The sequence below is a fragment of the Perissodus microlepis genome, chromosome 7 (assembly GCF_051167445.1).
Source record: "Perissodus microlepis isolate ML-2025 ecotype Zambia chromosome 7, ASM5116744v1, whole genome shotgun sequence".
Lineage (NCBI taxonomy): Eukaryota > Metazoa > Chordata > Actinopteri > Cichliformes > Cichlidae > Perissodus > Perissodus microlepis.
In genome coordinates, this window is record NC_140467.1 from 17,344,746 (window position 1) to 17,359,735 (window position 14,990).

General features: G+C 40.4%; 1 protein-coding gene across 1 annotated transcript in view; it reads right to left on the bottom strand.

The window, feature by feature from the left end:
* The window catches only part of nell2a (neural EGFL like 2a), an 83,405-nt gene that overhangs the window by 18,832 nt on the left and 49,583 nt on the right, over positions 1-14,990 (bottom strand). The window contains exons 14-15 of the mRNA XM_084933902.1: positions 8,789-8,911; positions 6,317-6,412 (exon numbers count right to left, since the gene is read on the bottom strand). Coding sequence (XP_084790028.1) covers positions 6,317-6,412; positions 8,789-8,911 — 219 coding nt within the window. The remainder of the gene's footprint in view (positions 1-6,316; positions 6,413-8,788; positions 8,912-14,990) is intronic.

The window sequence follows — 14,990 nt, forward strand, 5'->3', positions numbered from 1 at the left end:
CATTAGTGGTGGGTGGGAGGTGCCTAGGGAAGATTTCAAAGATGCAGGCTATTGTAGGGACACACACCGTTGCTCTCGCTGTTTCAAATTATAACAATCAGCAGCTCCAATAACTGTTGGCAGTGTTATAAAATTTACCCTGGAGTGGTCCGCTTTCATACACATGCAACCCATCTCTCTGTATATAATAATAAAACACTTAGTGCTGGCCCTATCATCTGAATGTGTTTTTATTTGATATTTATCTTCCGGCCTGCGTGACTGGGGTTGTCGGATATCTGGTTTATCTGCTGTTTAGTCCGTCTTTCAAGCCGCTCTTCTTTTTTCTCTGTCTAATCTGTCATGTTGTCTAAAACTCTGACAACCCTCCTCGAGTTCAACATCAATGTAAATGAGGTCTGAGGGAACAAATTGTTTGTCTGGCCCCGTTCTGCTCTCTGTCCCAGTCAATATGCCAGCATGACTTCAGCACTCAGCTCTCTCTCACTGCCTTCAAGGTTTCCTCATGAACTCACTGGCCATCCCCGCGTCTCCTCCTATCCTCCTCCTCTTCTTCACTGCTTCCCCCCCGCCCCTTCCATTTTTTATATCCTGTTATAATTCCCTTCCTTTATTCTCCAACTTTTTGTCTCTTCTATTCTACTCTTATTCCCTTGTATCTGCTATCACCCAGTAATTAAATATCTTTTCTTCCCCACTCAACTATCCACCCATTCCCTCCTCAAACAAATGATTTCTTCACTTCCCATCCTTCTTCTTTTCCCTTTTCTCACAACAGGAAGAAATATTTGAGCAAAGGTTGCTAAAACTCGTAGAATATTTCTTTGGTAAAGCAAACAATTTAGCAACACTGATGAAAAGACACATTCTCTTTAGATTAAGTCTCTTCATGAGAACAAGACTTTGAAGGAAGACGTGTGCTGCCAAATGATTGCGACTTTAGTAACCAAGTGTGGTTTTTTTTCTTTCAATAAAACATCATTTTATAGTGTAAGTGTGCTGCACCAGCGCTCCTTGATCGTGCTCTTGAACATTAGCCTCCAGGAGTGTGTAGGAGTGACAAATCTAAATTGTATCATTAACACCAAACATAAAAATCTTTTATCTCTTTCTCCTTGTCCTCAAAGAACTTTGTCGATGCTAAAATAGCCTCTGCGTAATTTGGACCTGCTGATTAAAACTGCTCACAAGGATTCGAGACTGCGGATGAGTTGAGAGATGAAAGGCAGAGGTGTCCATCCCGAGCATCTGATCAAATGCTGCTCCCCTTCAGCATCCCACAGTGTCCTTTTGAGAAACTAGCAAGAGGCCAGCCGAGGACAGCAGAGATGGCCATTAGTTACAGATCTGACAGCACGGTGACAGAAAATTTTAACTGGTGGCCAAGCATCCTAATAGGCTTAGAGAGGCTTGAAAGGAAAAGCTAATGAGCTGAAAATAAAGGAAATGCAGACACAACCTCCCCATTCATCTTATAGGAACAGGTCGGCAAACACAAATCTAAAACCTAAACAAGGAGTGGATTTCCATTATTATTTCATAGAGGTATTGCAGGTCCTTGGTTAGCTAAAAGATTATCAGAGCTACGATATTTATAAAGGCCTTACAAAATCTTCTTACATGTACGAGGTGCCTTCCTAAAGGTTTCATATCTAGAGATGCTTTAGGACACATAGATTAATAGTTCCTTCTGCCCACTTATCTTAATAAGGCTAAGTACCTTTAGATGGGACTATATAGAGAAAAAAAATTAATTATACAAATGAAAATAATTTCTTTCACTTTCTTTTTACAGGGAATTACTGGATTTGCATCACATGGCCATGAGCAGGCATCATCATATCTACCAATTTACTAGTTATGCAAAGGCATCCAATTTAATTTACTTTATTCATACACAACAGTGGTTATGGGATTTTATATTGCAAGGTAAATATGAAGCCATATTTTACTGAAACATATCAAATATTTAGAAAATGTACAATTTTAAGAAATTATACATTTTTATTGTAGCAACAATCTCATAAACGTTGAGATGGCAGCACCACAAGACTGGATGAGTAAATAATACTAAAAAGAAAGAGCTAGAAGAACATTATCCAACTATCGAGGCTAACTGGCAACACGTCAGTAACAATATTTGGTATAAAAACAGAGGAGGCAGAATTTCTCAGAAGTAAATATGAAACAACTGGAAGGCTTTATTTAAGGTAATAATATCCTTTAGTGGTCTAAAATGATGCGTCACAATGATTTCTACTTTTGACATCCATCTATCCATCTATCTATCTATCTATGTGTGTGTGTGTGTGTGTGTGTGTGTGTGTACATAACTTATATTTCATCTTCAACCTTGAAAGGCAAGTTGTTGCCAATGCCCAAATAGACCTATGTTTTCAATATTACATTAATCTCATCAGAGATGCCACTTTCTTTCCTTTTTTATATTGCTCTTTTTTTTCATTTTACTGCACTATTCTACCTATGTTGTGTTTTTTTTAATAATTCACATAAATTGAAGCTCCAATCTGGCTTAAGTGCAACATTAAGCAGCCAATTTACTAAAGTAGACTGGGTTTACTTTCTTACACTTTCACCTAGCAACATGGATTATATAAGATGCTGAAAGCTTGAAGCTCTGATAACTTCAAGTTAAGCTACATTTTATGATGCTTTCAGTGCCTCTGTGTTCTTTCTTTTTTTCTTTATTCATTTACTTTTTTGATGTATGCTTTGCATTTAATGCTTGTTTACAGCAGGATGCATTATGGTTTTCATAAAAGTATTAAACTTTACCACATAGCACAGCCAGCCAGAGTTAAGAAGATGTGTATACTTGTTTGATTTTGAGTGGGGTATTAAGAAAAGTGTGTTAAGAATTAACCGCCGTTCATAAAATAAAAACACTTTTAGATGATTATATCGAAGATGGTCTAAGAAATATGTTTTTGTTTGGTGAGCAAACGACTAGTGTGCTATACTACATCACACACATGAGTAATAAGAATACAAAGCCCTGAAAAAGATGACCTCGACATTCTTTAATACGATTTGTTTCACTTCTGTAGGTAAAAAACATCTTAGCAAAGTACTGAAAAAACAAGCAGAGGCATTACTGAAAAATAAACATAATATTTCTGCATGTGCGCGTCTCTCCCAAGCCATACAACATACACAGCTCCAGCCTGGGGCTACCATGTTGACTATTCGGCATGTTCAGGGCACATATTACATGGCTGGCCCCGCGTACATTTATATCCATGACTGAAGTGAATGTGCCCAGCCACAGCTGTACCCTGCATAATTCATGATGTGTCAGAGTTCTCCACTAGCTGGTGTCTGTCTGTCAGCACTGTGTGTCCCCTGTCCCTCCCCATCTATTCCCCCTGAATGGCAATGACAAGGCAGCGAGTGCACTGCACACAATTACAAGAACGCACGAGCAAAAATAGACAACAACACATTCACATGCATACACAGACGCGGAATATTCGACTTATGCATACCACAAAACACTGAAACCTGAAATAAGGGGGCCAGCTGACAATTTGCAAACTGTTGGCATCCTCTCATACGTTAATGCATGCTTATAGGTGTGCGTGTGGATCTTGAAGTTCGGTGTCTTATGACAGGCCGTCAGTCTGCCGCTGCAGCAGCAGAAGCGGTGGAGTCCCTGGGGAGACCTCTAAAAGCTCACAGGGTTCTTGGGGGGGGGGGGGGGGGGGGGGGGGGGTGAGGAGCCCAGACTTAGTGAAAGCTTTTCCATGTTCATTCACCAGCTCTGCCTCTCCTCCTCCGGCAGCCCTAACTCTAGCAGCCTCATTCCGCATCCAAATGCAGAGAAAACTTGATAACCCCTACCCTCTAACCACCCATCTATCCCGTCGCTTCATCCATTCCATCTCTGCATCAGTCAGTTTTCCCCAACATGTCTGTATCTTCCTTTCCACTTCACCTCCTCTCATCCCCCTCCTGCCCACAACCTCTCTTCTCTTTCCCTCCTTGAATGTTGCATCTGTCACTCTCCCCGTACATCTCCATCTCTTCTTCCCAAACCCAGTTTCCCCTCTCCCTCCTCCTACCCATCCCTTCTCCACCTCCTTACCACCAGTAGAGCAGAAAATCCAACAGTACATTAACCCCCATACATCTTTGTGAGCTTCTGCAGCAGACGCGTCCGTCACTGGGAGTTCCTGTCACGCTGAGGAGACAGTAAGAAAGACCTTCGTCTTTTCACTCTGAATGACTGGTGGAGTCACTAAACAATGCCAGAGGCTTTCGCCCTATAGAATAGGGCCCTGATGGTGGTCCCAGATGGAAAAAAACAAAACATCAATATGGTAGCTGTCACAAGGCTGACTTGGATAAGACTGAGAGGGAGTCAGATCGTGGGAGGGAGGCGTGCAAACGACAGCAGCGGCATCTGTGGTGACAAAAAAAAAAAATCCCACTGCCTGAGGCTTGAGGAGCATGATTGGGTGTACATGTGAGATCCCATTTGTTTGAACCTCAGATTCTAATCAGACGCAACAAGGAGGAGATTGATCCCTGAGCTACCAGTCATTCAGCCCCAGTGGCCTCATCATTAAGAAGAAACATTTTCTCTTTTCAGAGAAAACATTGCAGAGAAAACAAAAAATGGAAGGTTTAAACATTTTGGGAATGACACATGCTGTATTTGCTCATTCCCATGGTTAAAATAAGAAGATTAAGATCATTCCTTTATGTTCTTTAAATATAAATCATAAGTGAACGACCACTTTAGCTTAGCACAAAGGAAGCAAACAAAGGGAAACAGGTAGACCAGCTTTAAAACAAAAGCACATAAAAAGGAAGAAAAAAAAATCCTCATCATATCTTTTTCATTTGGTATTAAAAATCTTTTGGGATGTCTATTTTCTATCATGACATTGTGTTTCTTCCTTGTATACTGAGCCGATGTAATGCAGGATCAAGTCGCTAGCATGAAAAGTCTCAAGTGTGATTGAGTAACCCAGAAAATAATAGCACAGTATGGGAAGAAGAAAGTTGTGCTACAACAAAGGAGTGTCCTCTATTTATGTCTTGGTCTCCGTTTTTACAATATGCAGTAAAATGTGCAATATGCTCCATATTTTTTTACATTTTGGCTAGTTTTCTGGGGTTTTTTGTAAGATATGGGAGAATGAATAAAGGCAAATAGAAGAGGAAACAAGGAGCAAGGAGAGAAAGTGGGGATCTAAAACACTAAAGAAAGTAATGAAATGTGTGATTGCTTGGAACGTGCAATTACTAAGGGACGAGGTTCTCAGCACCTTCTCTGCTGCAAAATGAGGAAAAGCATAAGGCATTATGGCTGGCTAGGTGTGTTAACACAAGTTCTCTCACTCTCTTTCTCACTCTCAAACACACACACACACACTCCTTCCTCAGCATCTCGGGAAATTCATTTACTTTAAGACGGGCAGTAAAAAGGGCGCCTCGTAAAAAAAGGTCCTTTATGTGCAATCAATACCTGAACCAATGAGAAAGCAAAGGGGCTCAGCTTGCCTCATTCAAACACGAGCACGCACAGTGAGAGAGCTGTCATGGCTTTCTATTGCTTTGGCTACATGTCTCCTGAAGGACACTCCATGAAAGGTTGAAATGGGTTATGAGATAGGTGCTGCTGCTGTAGGTTACACATATAATGCATCAAATACAAGTACAAGAAATACAGTGTTTCTTGGTTACCTTAAATCAGCAACACTGTAGGGAAAAACACACATAGAAAGCCCTGAGTCTTATCACAATGTTTCACATATTCCAATGGCTGCTAGCTGACTTAACACTCAGTTCATCTATTATGTCCTATTTGATATGGTGCATCAGGAGTTTGCACAGCTGTAATGTGCATGTAGCATAAAGCCTATGAGGAGAATGCCATGCTGATTAATATGGGCTGTGATATGTATGGGCTAATGCCTATTATTGTTGCAGCTGCAGTTCAAATCCTCCACTGGGCCACTTGGAAGAGGCACAAGCTCATCGCTCACCACGGAGGCCCGACCCACACAGTCAGACACGTTCTCGGACATGCACACCGCCACAAACACATTCAAATGCACACAGGGGCAGTTAATATAGCTTAGTGAGAACACTGCAAAAAAAACCCAAAACATTTACAGTACAGTCTCCCATTTTCCTTCCTTCGTTTAGTCTTATTCTCAAGAGTGTAAATCACCTCCTCGTCCTGCAACATGTTCTTTCTTACACATTCAATCAAAAGTTCCTTCTTTTTTTGTTTGTTTGTTTTATGGGAAAAAAATGTAAGAGCGTAACGAAAACAAATGTTTACCTGTTTCACATCTCTTCCCAGTAAATCCTTGCTGGCAAACACAGTTGTTAGGTGAAACGCAGGTTCCCCCATTCTGGCACAATCCGTCACACATTGCTGGAGATACACCAGAGGAGAGGAGCCATTACTCACTAAGATTAACGAGCATTAACTATGTAATTAGACCAGCAGCAGCATATGTATTTGCATACAGAATAAGAGCTAATTTGGTGATGTGATTCATTATAGGCTTGCACAATATTATTTTGCGTGATTAATGCATCTCACCAAGGTTAATTCAAAAATGTTCATTATCCGTGGATAGGCTGTTAGTTAATGTGTCCCCAAAACACAGAGAAGTCACTGAAGTTGACACAAATGGAAATGGAAATAAATGTAATATATGCACAAATCATACCATGCTTCCTCAGAATAAAGAGTGAAAAGTACTGAAAGCAAATGAAAACCTGTTTAGTAAGACGTGTAAAAGCAGTGCTTAAAAAGAGCACTCCAAAAATGAAGAATTGCACTTTCATTAAGTTGGGGGATACAAAAAAAACCCCCAAAAGACAGATGCAAGAGTCTGTCTAAACTATAATAAATTATTATAGCACAGTTTTGGGTGAAGGGTTCCAGCTTCTATCATGTATTTGTATGTGCATGTTTGTGTAGTGTACCTAGTGCTCATCATGACCAAGCAAAGTTATCTTATGTGCAGCTCCACCATAAATAGATTTCTACTCAAGAAATAGAATAACCAGCTGAGGTCAGGTCAATTTTCTACAAAGCACAGAGATCACATATAGAACTGCAAACATGACAGAGGCACTCTCATTAAATCTGGGTCACAGAGGGCTTTTCAGTGGGTGGTGGAGAGAGTAGAATCACCATCATATACTTTATGATATGATATGCTTAACAGAACAATGGCTAAAACTAATGAGAAGATGGTAGCAATGTTTATTTTACATCATTAAAATTACCTGTTGATAATTTTTCTTTGAATGGTTTTGTACAAAAGACTGTATTATTGTAGGGTCTTTAAATTGCAATAGAATGTGCCTTGAGGTTACTGTTGCTGGATTTGCAAAGGAGACAAACTGTGTAATCACATGCACTGCACAGATGTAATATAGCCTTCTCTATGGGGAGGCAAAAACTCAGAAGCTCAAAATCCATAGAGCTATATGCCTGAGGAATATTCTCACATAAATACCCTGCATTTGGTCCTAATATGACCTTGAGGCCATCAGAAGAGAACAGTGTGCAAGAAGGATGCACAGTCAAAGCATGAAAGTAAACCAAAGACTTTGCAGATGCCAGAGTGAGAAGCAATGCAGTCTTACATGAAAGAAACGTCATATCTACAGACTGGATGAGTTCAAAAGTTGGGGGGCGACAAAAGGTCTCCGGCACCAAAGTCAACCTAATCACATGGGTCTCAGCTGACAGACTCTTTCAAAAAAAAAAAAACCCCCCAAAAAACCACACATGGCAAGATGATGTGCACCTGGCATCACCAAATCTTAATTGTAGAAAAGGGAAGACTCTCTAGTGATTCCAGCCCTTTGGCTCGTCGACGCTTGGGGGCAGACCTTTAGCTATCAAATCTGACCTCTCAACAGGTAAGCATGCATATGCCACAGTTCTGGGTGCGAGTGAATCACCAGGGGGGTATATGTTTGCAGGTGGGGCTCCGCATATGTCATCACAGGTCATCTGCCTTAAAGGCATGAATAGAGGTGACCTCAGCGAGGACTGAAAGGGAATAATTTTCTATCTTTCCACAGTCAAGTTCAACCTCCTAGGACCTGGCGTCCACATATGTGGACATCACATTTTGGGTTATTTAGACCAAAATACTCAATTTTACTCTACAAGGGCCTGATATCCACTTACGAGGACATTATACTGCTACTGTTCTATCAAAATTTTAAACGAATATCCTCATTTGTGGCTCTCATTATTCTTAGAAACAAAAATCAGGTAAAAAAAAAAAAAATCTGGTAATTCTGGTAATTCTGTTTTTACATGCATCGGGCCCCAATCAGCCCAAATATCAAAGAGAAATTAAAAATGCATGCTGTGGAAGAGTTCGGGTCTTAGGAGGTTAAATTAAATTTGGCCTAGAGAAAAAGGATGGAACGTTTAGTATTTTTTTCCAGGGTGTCATTAAAACCAGCATAAAAAATGAAATAAATTAATAAAACTAGAAATTATTCAGTTTTTGTTTACATTTCTTAGCTGTGCATTGTGTGACACAATACACTGACATTCTTGAAGACTTCATTACACTCCGACTTATTTTTTCATATTACACGGTCACTGGAAACAATGCAGTTTCCCCTGAAAGTGAAGACTATTTAAATATATATATAGTATGTGATACAACATCTAAATTAGAAAAACACTGTTTGTTAAAACAAGGGGAAAAAACAACAGTGGTCAAGTGAAGCAGAACTTAACAAAACAAAATGAACCTGGTGAGATTACCTTTGCAGACTGTCCCATTGCCCGTGTAGCCCGGCTTACAGGAGCAGCTGTGGCCTCCGACCATGTTGAAGCACAAGGCATTCTCATCGCAGTTGTGGAGTCCGCTGAGGCACTCGTCATGTTCTGAAAACAACACAATAATAAAACATGCATCAATCCAAGCAGGTTCCTCACTAGTACAAAGAATACTTTTCGTATTATGCAGCATCTTCCCAAACAAGCAGAGGAAAACACTCTAGCAACAGTTCAGAAATCGTCTTCACATCTGCAAAGAACTACAGCCATCAAGAAAATAACACTTGATTAAAGAAAAGTGAGCGTTTATCCTCCTTGTAAATATCAGAAATGATCGCAGCCAGCTGGTAATTTGTTTTACTAACCATTAACAAAAAAAACACAAGGACAAGATTTCAAACTGTGCCTTGTTTTAAACGACTTGATAGTTAGACAGCTGTGAGTCTAGTAATAAGACATCAGTGACAAACAGCCAACTGGAGGATGAGTCACTTTTCTCTCTTCCATCAAGATTTGTCGTGAAAAAAATTGTCTCAGATGTTTTGCTGCAATTTGCCGTTTTTGTTTTTGCACATCATGAGGGACAGAGACGTCTCAGTGTCTGCTTCGTAATAGCAGAAAATAAACACTTTAATTTCTGCGCACACACCAATACGGTTCATCCTTGTGTAGCAGTTTACATACAGTACATAAGCCATTAGCCTTTAGTTTGAGCGTTGCAATTGGCACAATTGGCGTGTTAAGTACCCACAGGAAATGTTTTATACAAGCATTAACAAAATGTCCCCGTAGAACTGGAACTCCCAGGCTCCCATCACTGTGGAGTTAGTGATATGCTGTGTTATGAATCACTGACAAGCTTGACTAATGGCTACAGCCCGTGACAACATACTGTATCCAACTGGCAAACAAATCTCTTTCCCTCTCTGAGGAGAACTTCGGGAAGACTGAAGTGGCAAAACAGAATCAAATGAAAACCTGGAGTGAAGGCTAATAAAACAAACAGTCCAATTGCAACTATGCAATGATGCCACATAAAGAAGAAAACAATTAAGCCATTAGGGCTAGTAGTTACAAATTTAAAATAAAAAAAATTTAATTTGAAAGTAGCTGTTTACAAAAGACAATGTCTTGTGACAGCTGATGAGAAATCTCAATTAATTGTCATATTTTTACTTGAGGGATCCGAACTTATAAATAGGCCTCTTTAAAAAAAAGAGTGCTGTGAATGAAACCATTTGAAGCAGCAGAGGAGACGTTATCCTGATGATATCACTCTCTGTGTGTCTGCTTTTTCGTTTGTCACAAGAAGATGTGTTCTCAAACAAATGTGATTTCATTTGCTTGTGGCTGGTGGATCTTAACACTTCCCTGAAACAATATCATGCTCAAGTGTCACAAAAGTACAGAGTTTTACACCAAACACCAGTTCGGTCTCTTCCTCACAAGCACTTCGTTCTATCGATTACTCGTATTAATAAAGTGAGAAACTACCATTGCTGAGTTATCGGTATTTTAAATTTGTTTACACCGGTAGAATTGCGAAGCTTTGTTATACTATTTGATTCAAACGGGTCATTAAAAATACAGTGGCAGAAGTTTTTAGCCTGTGCTCACTTATTGACTTCTTTTGTTTTATCCTCCAAGGCCTCTGTGTTTGTTTACACAGTAAATAAACATAGAAGCAATAATGCAATGACGAGTTATTGCTATAAAGCAGCGGTCCCCAACCCCCAGGCCTCGGACCGGTACCGGTCCGTGAGTCGTTTGGTACCGGGCCGTGAGAGTTGAGGCTCAGGTGTGAAATGTATGGTTTTCAGGGTTTTTATCGGTTTTCAGCGTTATTTTGTTATCGTTTTTATCGTTAACTCGGTTTTCCTGGGTCTTTTCACGTGTGTTATGAATAAATCTTCTTTTTTTCGGTACCGGTGCTAGTTTTATTTTGTTGTATTCACCCGCGACACCTTAAAGGCTGGTCCGTGAAAATAATGTCGGGCATAAACCGGTCCGTGGCGCAAAAAAGGTTGGGGACCGCTGCTATAAAGCATTAAAGTCCGTTCCCTTGCTACGGGAAGATGGATCTTGATGCAAGTCCTTCATCTGCCCCTGAACATAAAAGCAGATCTTTATCCCTCTGAGAATCACACAAAAGAAGAATACTCATCCATAGTATTTGGGAGATTCACATAAATATTGCATTCTGATATGTACTTGCTTACCAAGCACAGAATAAGTCTCAAAAACCTTCTAGACTTTATCCTTTTGAAATCTTCTTTTCCATACTTAACATCTCTGTATCCCATCGTAGCCCGAGAGGCTGCAGAGCACAAGCCGTTCATTAAAGGTCCATACAGTACAGTATTCACTCTCTCAGCTGGAGAATCTTGTTTTTCAATTCATATCATCATGTTGTTTGTGGTGAAAACTTTTACAGGCTGCTAAATGGATAATCAGTCAACTAAATCTCTCCAAAAGGGTTAAGACTCTTGAAAAACACAAATACAAAGCATTTAGTGCTAATCTGGAGTAAACCGTTTGGACCGTTTCTTGTTATTTTAAGGATTTGGGGGTAGCTTCAAGCTTGCCAGGGGACAGAAATAAACAAACTTCTCTGAGCTGGTTTCTCAAATATATTTTCTTCAGACATGAAGTAAACTTTTGGAGCGTTCTTTTTTATTTATTTATTTTGCTCAACTTTTGTGCTTTTTTAATGCTTGCACTTCGTAAAGACAGTCAAGACTTAAAGACGGCACCTGAAAGGTGAAAGGATCAGAAACCCGAATGCTTGTTGCGGTAGACCTGAGCCGCATCATCCATTTCCCTGCCATCACCCAATCCATTATATCTCCCGAGCAGACCGTGGGCTCTTCCAAATTGAAAGTGACATTGTGATGAGCTCCTCCATCGAGAGTATGATGTATGCGTGCAAGTGTGTGTGAGATGGATTGAAGGGCACTTAGTAGGGCCCACTGCACTGCTCCCGTAACACACACACACACACACAAACTTTCCTGCTGTTGGGCAGAATTAAAGTCTGCTCATGGGCATATAAAAACAGTAATAGGAGCACAGGAGAGAGGAAAGAGAATTAGGTGCTTTTCTTTTTCTTTTTTTCTTGCCAAGGTCACATCTGCCAGAGCAGCAAACACCAAGCTGTCTCTTTGAACACACACACAGGCCAGCAGAGCCACCGGGTGTTTGAGGGAATCCAGAGTGTGCATCATCACTATGACCCTTGAGTTTTAGTATTGGTTCCTGGTAATTTCACCAGTGTGTGAATGTGTGTGTGAATGGGTGGATGACTGGACATGTAAAGCGCTTTGGGGTCCTTAGGGACTAGTAAAGCGCTATATAAATACAGGCCATTTACCATTTTTTTACCATTTAATTTGGATTATTTAGGAATTTAGGCTTATTACACTCCTGCACTCAGTGTAAGCGACTCCTAATTTAATCACCAACTAAATCCCTAAAATGCGTACGTGTGTGGTAGCGTGAGAGAAGCATTTCCTCGCTGGCTGCTGCTCAGGCTGTAGACAGATAAACAATCAATTATGTACAGCCTGTCACCAGGGATCTCCCTCTAGCTGTCTGTTTCTCCTCCCGCTTGACTCCATCCACCTTATGCCAAAACAACACCAGTTTCATTGATGTCTGACCTTCCAGCTGCTTTCCCCAAAACAATGTAACCTCTGATTTAATTTTACAATCCCAAGCTTGAAAAGACTACGATCTTATAATGTTTTACAACAAGAAAAACTTCTGTTCCTTTCTCAGTTTGCCTATTTTGGTGACCAAGACGATAAAAAAAAAGAAAACTAAATGATGAAGAGCCAATATTTATTTGTTCCTCTAATAACTTAAAGCCAGGATTGGAGCACAGTTTTGGGGATTTTTGTACAATATGTTTCCCATTTTGTTTTAACATCTGCACCTGGATGATGTGATGCACAGTCCAGTCAATGATTTTGTACTATTTCTTTACCAGGAAATTTAACAAGATGCAAAAAAAGAAAAGAAAAAAAGACTGCAAGAAAAAACAAAATTAAATTGTAATGTAAATCCTTTACTGTGTTTTGAAACTGATTAGGAGAATATTTAAAGGCGAGAGGAATTTAACTAGAAGTGTTTTTATGTTTTTTGTACTTCTTAGCAACTTAGCAACAAAAACTCTCTAGGGCACCTTTAAAATGCCAAAGACATAACACTGTTCAGACCAGCAGAAATTGAAAACTTTTAAGTCTAAGTGCCCATGGGATCCTGTTGTTCAACCAGAATACAGATGTCCTTTAAAAAGAGGGAAAAAAACCCTCCATGTCAGCTGCAAGACCTTTTGAGTCATCAGATTAAAAGTCATCTTTTCTGATCTCTGCTGTTGACAAACCTCCTGCTCCACCTGTGGCCTTCGTCCATGCCTTACTCCTTGTCTCCCGCCATCCCAGCCCTCAGCCGGTTCCTCAGCCTCAGGGGCCCAGGTCTGGTTATCAGGGGATTAGAACCGGGACACACACTAACTACATAGGCACCTTAGGAACAAGGGGAGGCGTCCACATATACACCTAGCAAAAACACACACCTCAGGACAGCCTTCTTTAATAACGTTTAAACTGAGAGCACAACCAATCCCCTACCTTTCATGGATTAGCTGCTAATCTCACAGAGCCGGGAGCACCTCGGGCACTTTGGGGAAAAGATGAAGAATGGGTGGAGGGGGAGAAAGGAGGCGGAATCTTGACCTTCAAGATGAAGGATACAGTAGCAAAATAAAGTTGCACATGCTTCTCTCACTGTACCCTCAACCATATAGAGCCTCAGCTTTTGGCTGGACATATTTCATTTAAACAAGTACACGAAGTCCACATGTTGCAGTCTACCCCCAGCTGGGGTCTGAGCCCATCCACCTCCCTCACCGCAGGTGGTTTTCATGTAAAATATGGTCTTCTGTCTGAGCTCGCTGACCCCCTGATAAGCTGAGGATAAATAAAACCACAGTTCCATGCTGGTTCTCTCAGGCCTAAATCTGCAGATCAGCCCTTTAATACACTATCGCGCATATAAACACCGAGCCATGAAATGAGCTAGGGTCAATTTAATCCTCTTTACTAAGGCAGACTGGTTAACATGCAACACTGTAATGTGTGCAGAAATTCGTCCATCAATGCTGGAACCATTGTTTCTGCTGAGATTGCAATTTGTTAATTGGTGAAAGGCGCCATAAATGATGTAGTCACACATACATCATGCGACAGCTAGTGCGGGGGGGGGGCTTTAATCTTTTCTTCTGCAGCTATAATATTTTATGTGTGAGCAACTTAGAGGAATCAGCATTCCCTTTGGACTATTTTCAAACACAAGCAGATGTTCAATTACTAAGAAGCGGTAGATTCCTGCAGCTAGTAACTTAGCATCTTCCTGTTGTTACTGTCAGTTACTGCCACTGCGACTACCAAGGTGGTACTGATCTCAGCACACAGGTATACATTAGGAGAAGTGTGTTTTCTGGCACATATATACTTTCCATTAAGGAATAAAGGCACCTAATTTGACTATAATTTGGCTTACTAATTAGTCTAAGAGGTAAGATGATACCATACCACTGACTGCACACTGTATCAGACAGTGATAGTAGCTGTGTGGAAAAACACAGTCCAATAAAACTGCAGGGAGATCATGACGGTAATTTGACTGAAGCAAGGGGGAAAAGTCATTACATCAAGCCTTTGCATAAGCCTAGGTTTAATCACACAAATTGACTTTTATAAGGAGGCGCATAGCTGTGTGTTCCACTACAGTGGCTTGAAGGCATTTTAATAGGAGACTACATAAAATATAGTGACACAATTTAATCCATTGGGTTTGTGGAATTAATCTTCATTGTGAATCTGGGGCCTGAGCACACAGTGGAAGAAAGACAAATGGGTAAAACAATATAACTTGCCCACAGCTCAGAAGACTAGAGAAAACACAGTGATTGAAATCACACGAGGTACAGTGGCTGTCTAAAGGTAATGTGGAAAAACGACTGAGTAAGCGAGGATGTTTCTTTCTCTAAATAAATCACAAGCGCACAAGACAAAAAAGATGAATGTGCTTTTGTTGCGGCCGCAAAAATGCTATTCCTCATTCTCAACTTTAACTTGTTTATGCCTGTTTTTAAAAACACCTGGGAAAAAAACCTTAACTTTGC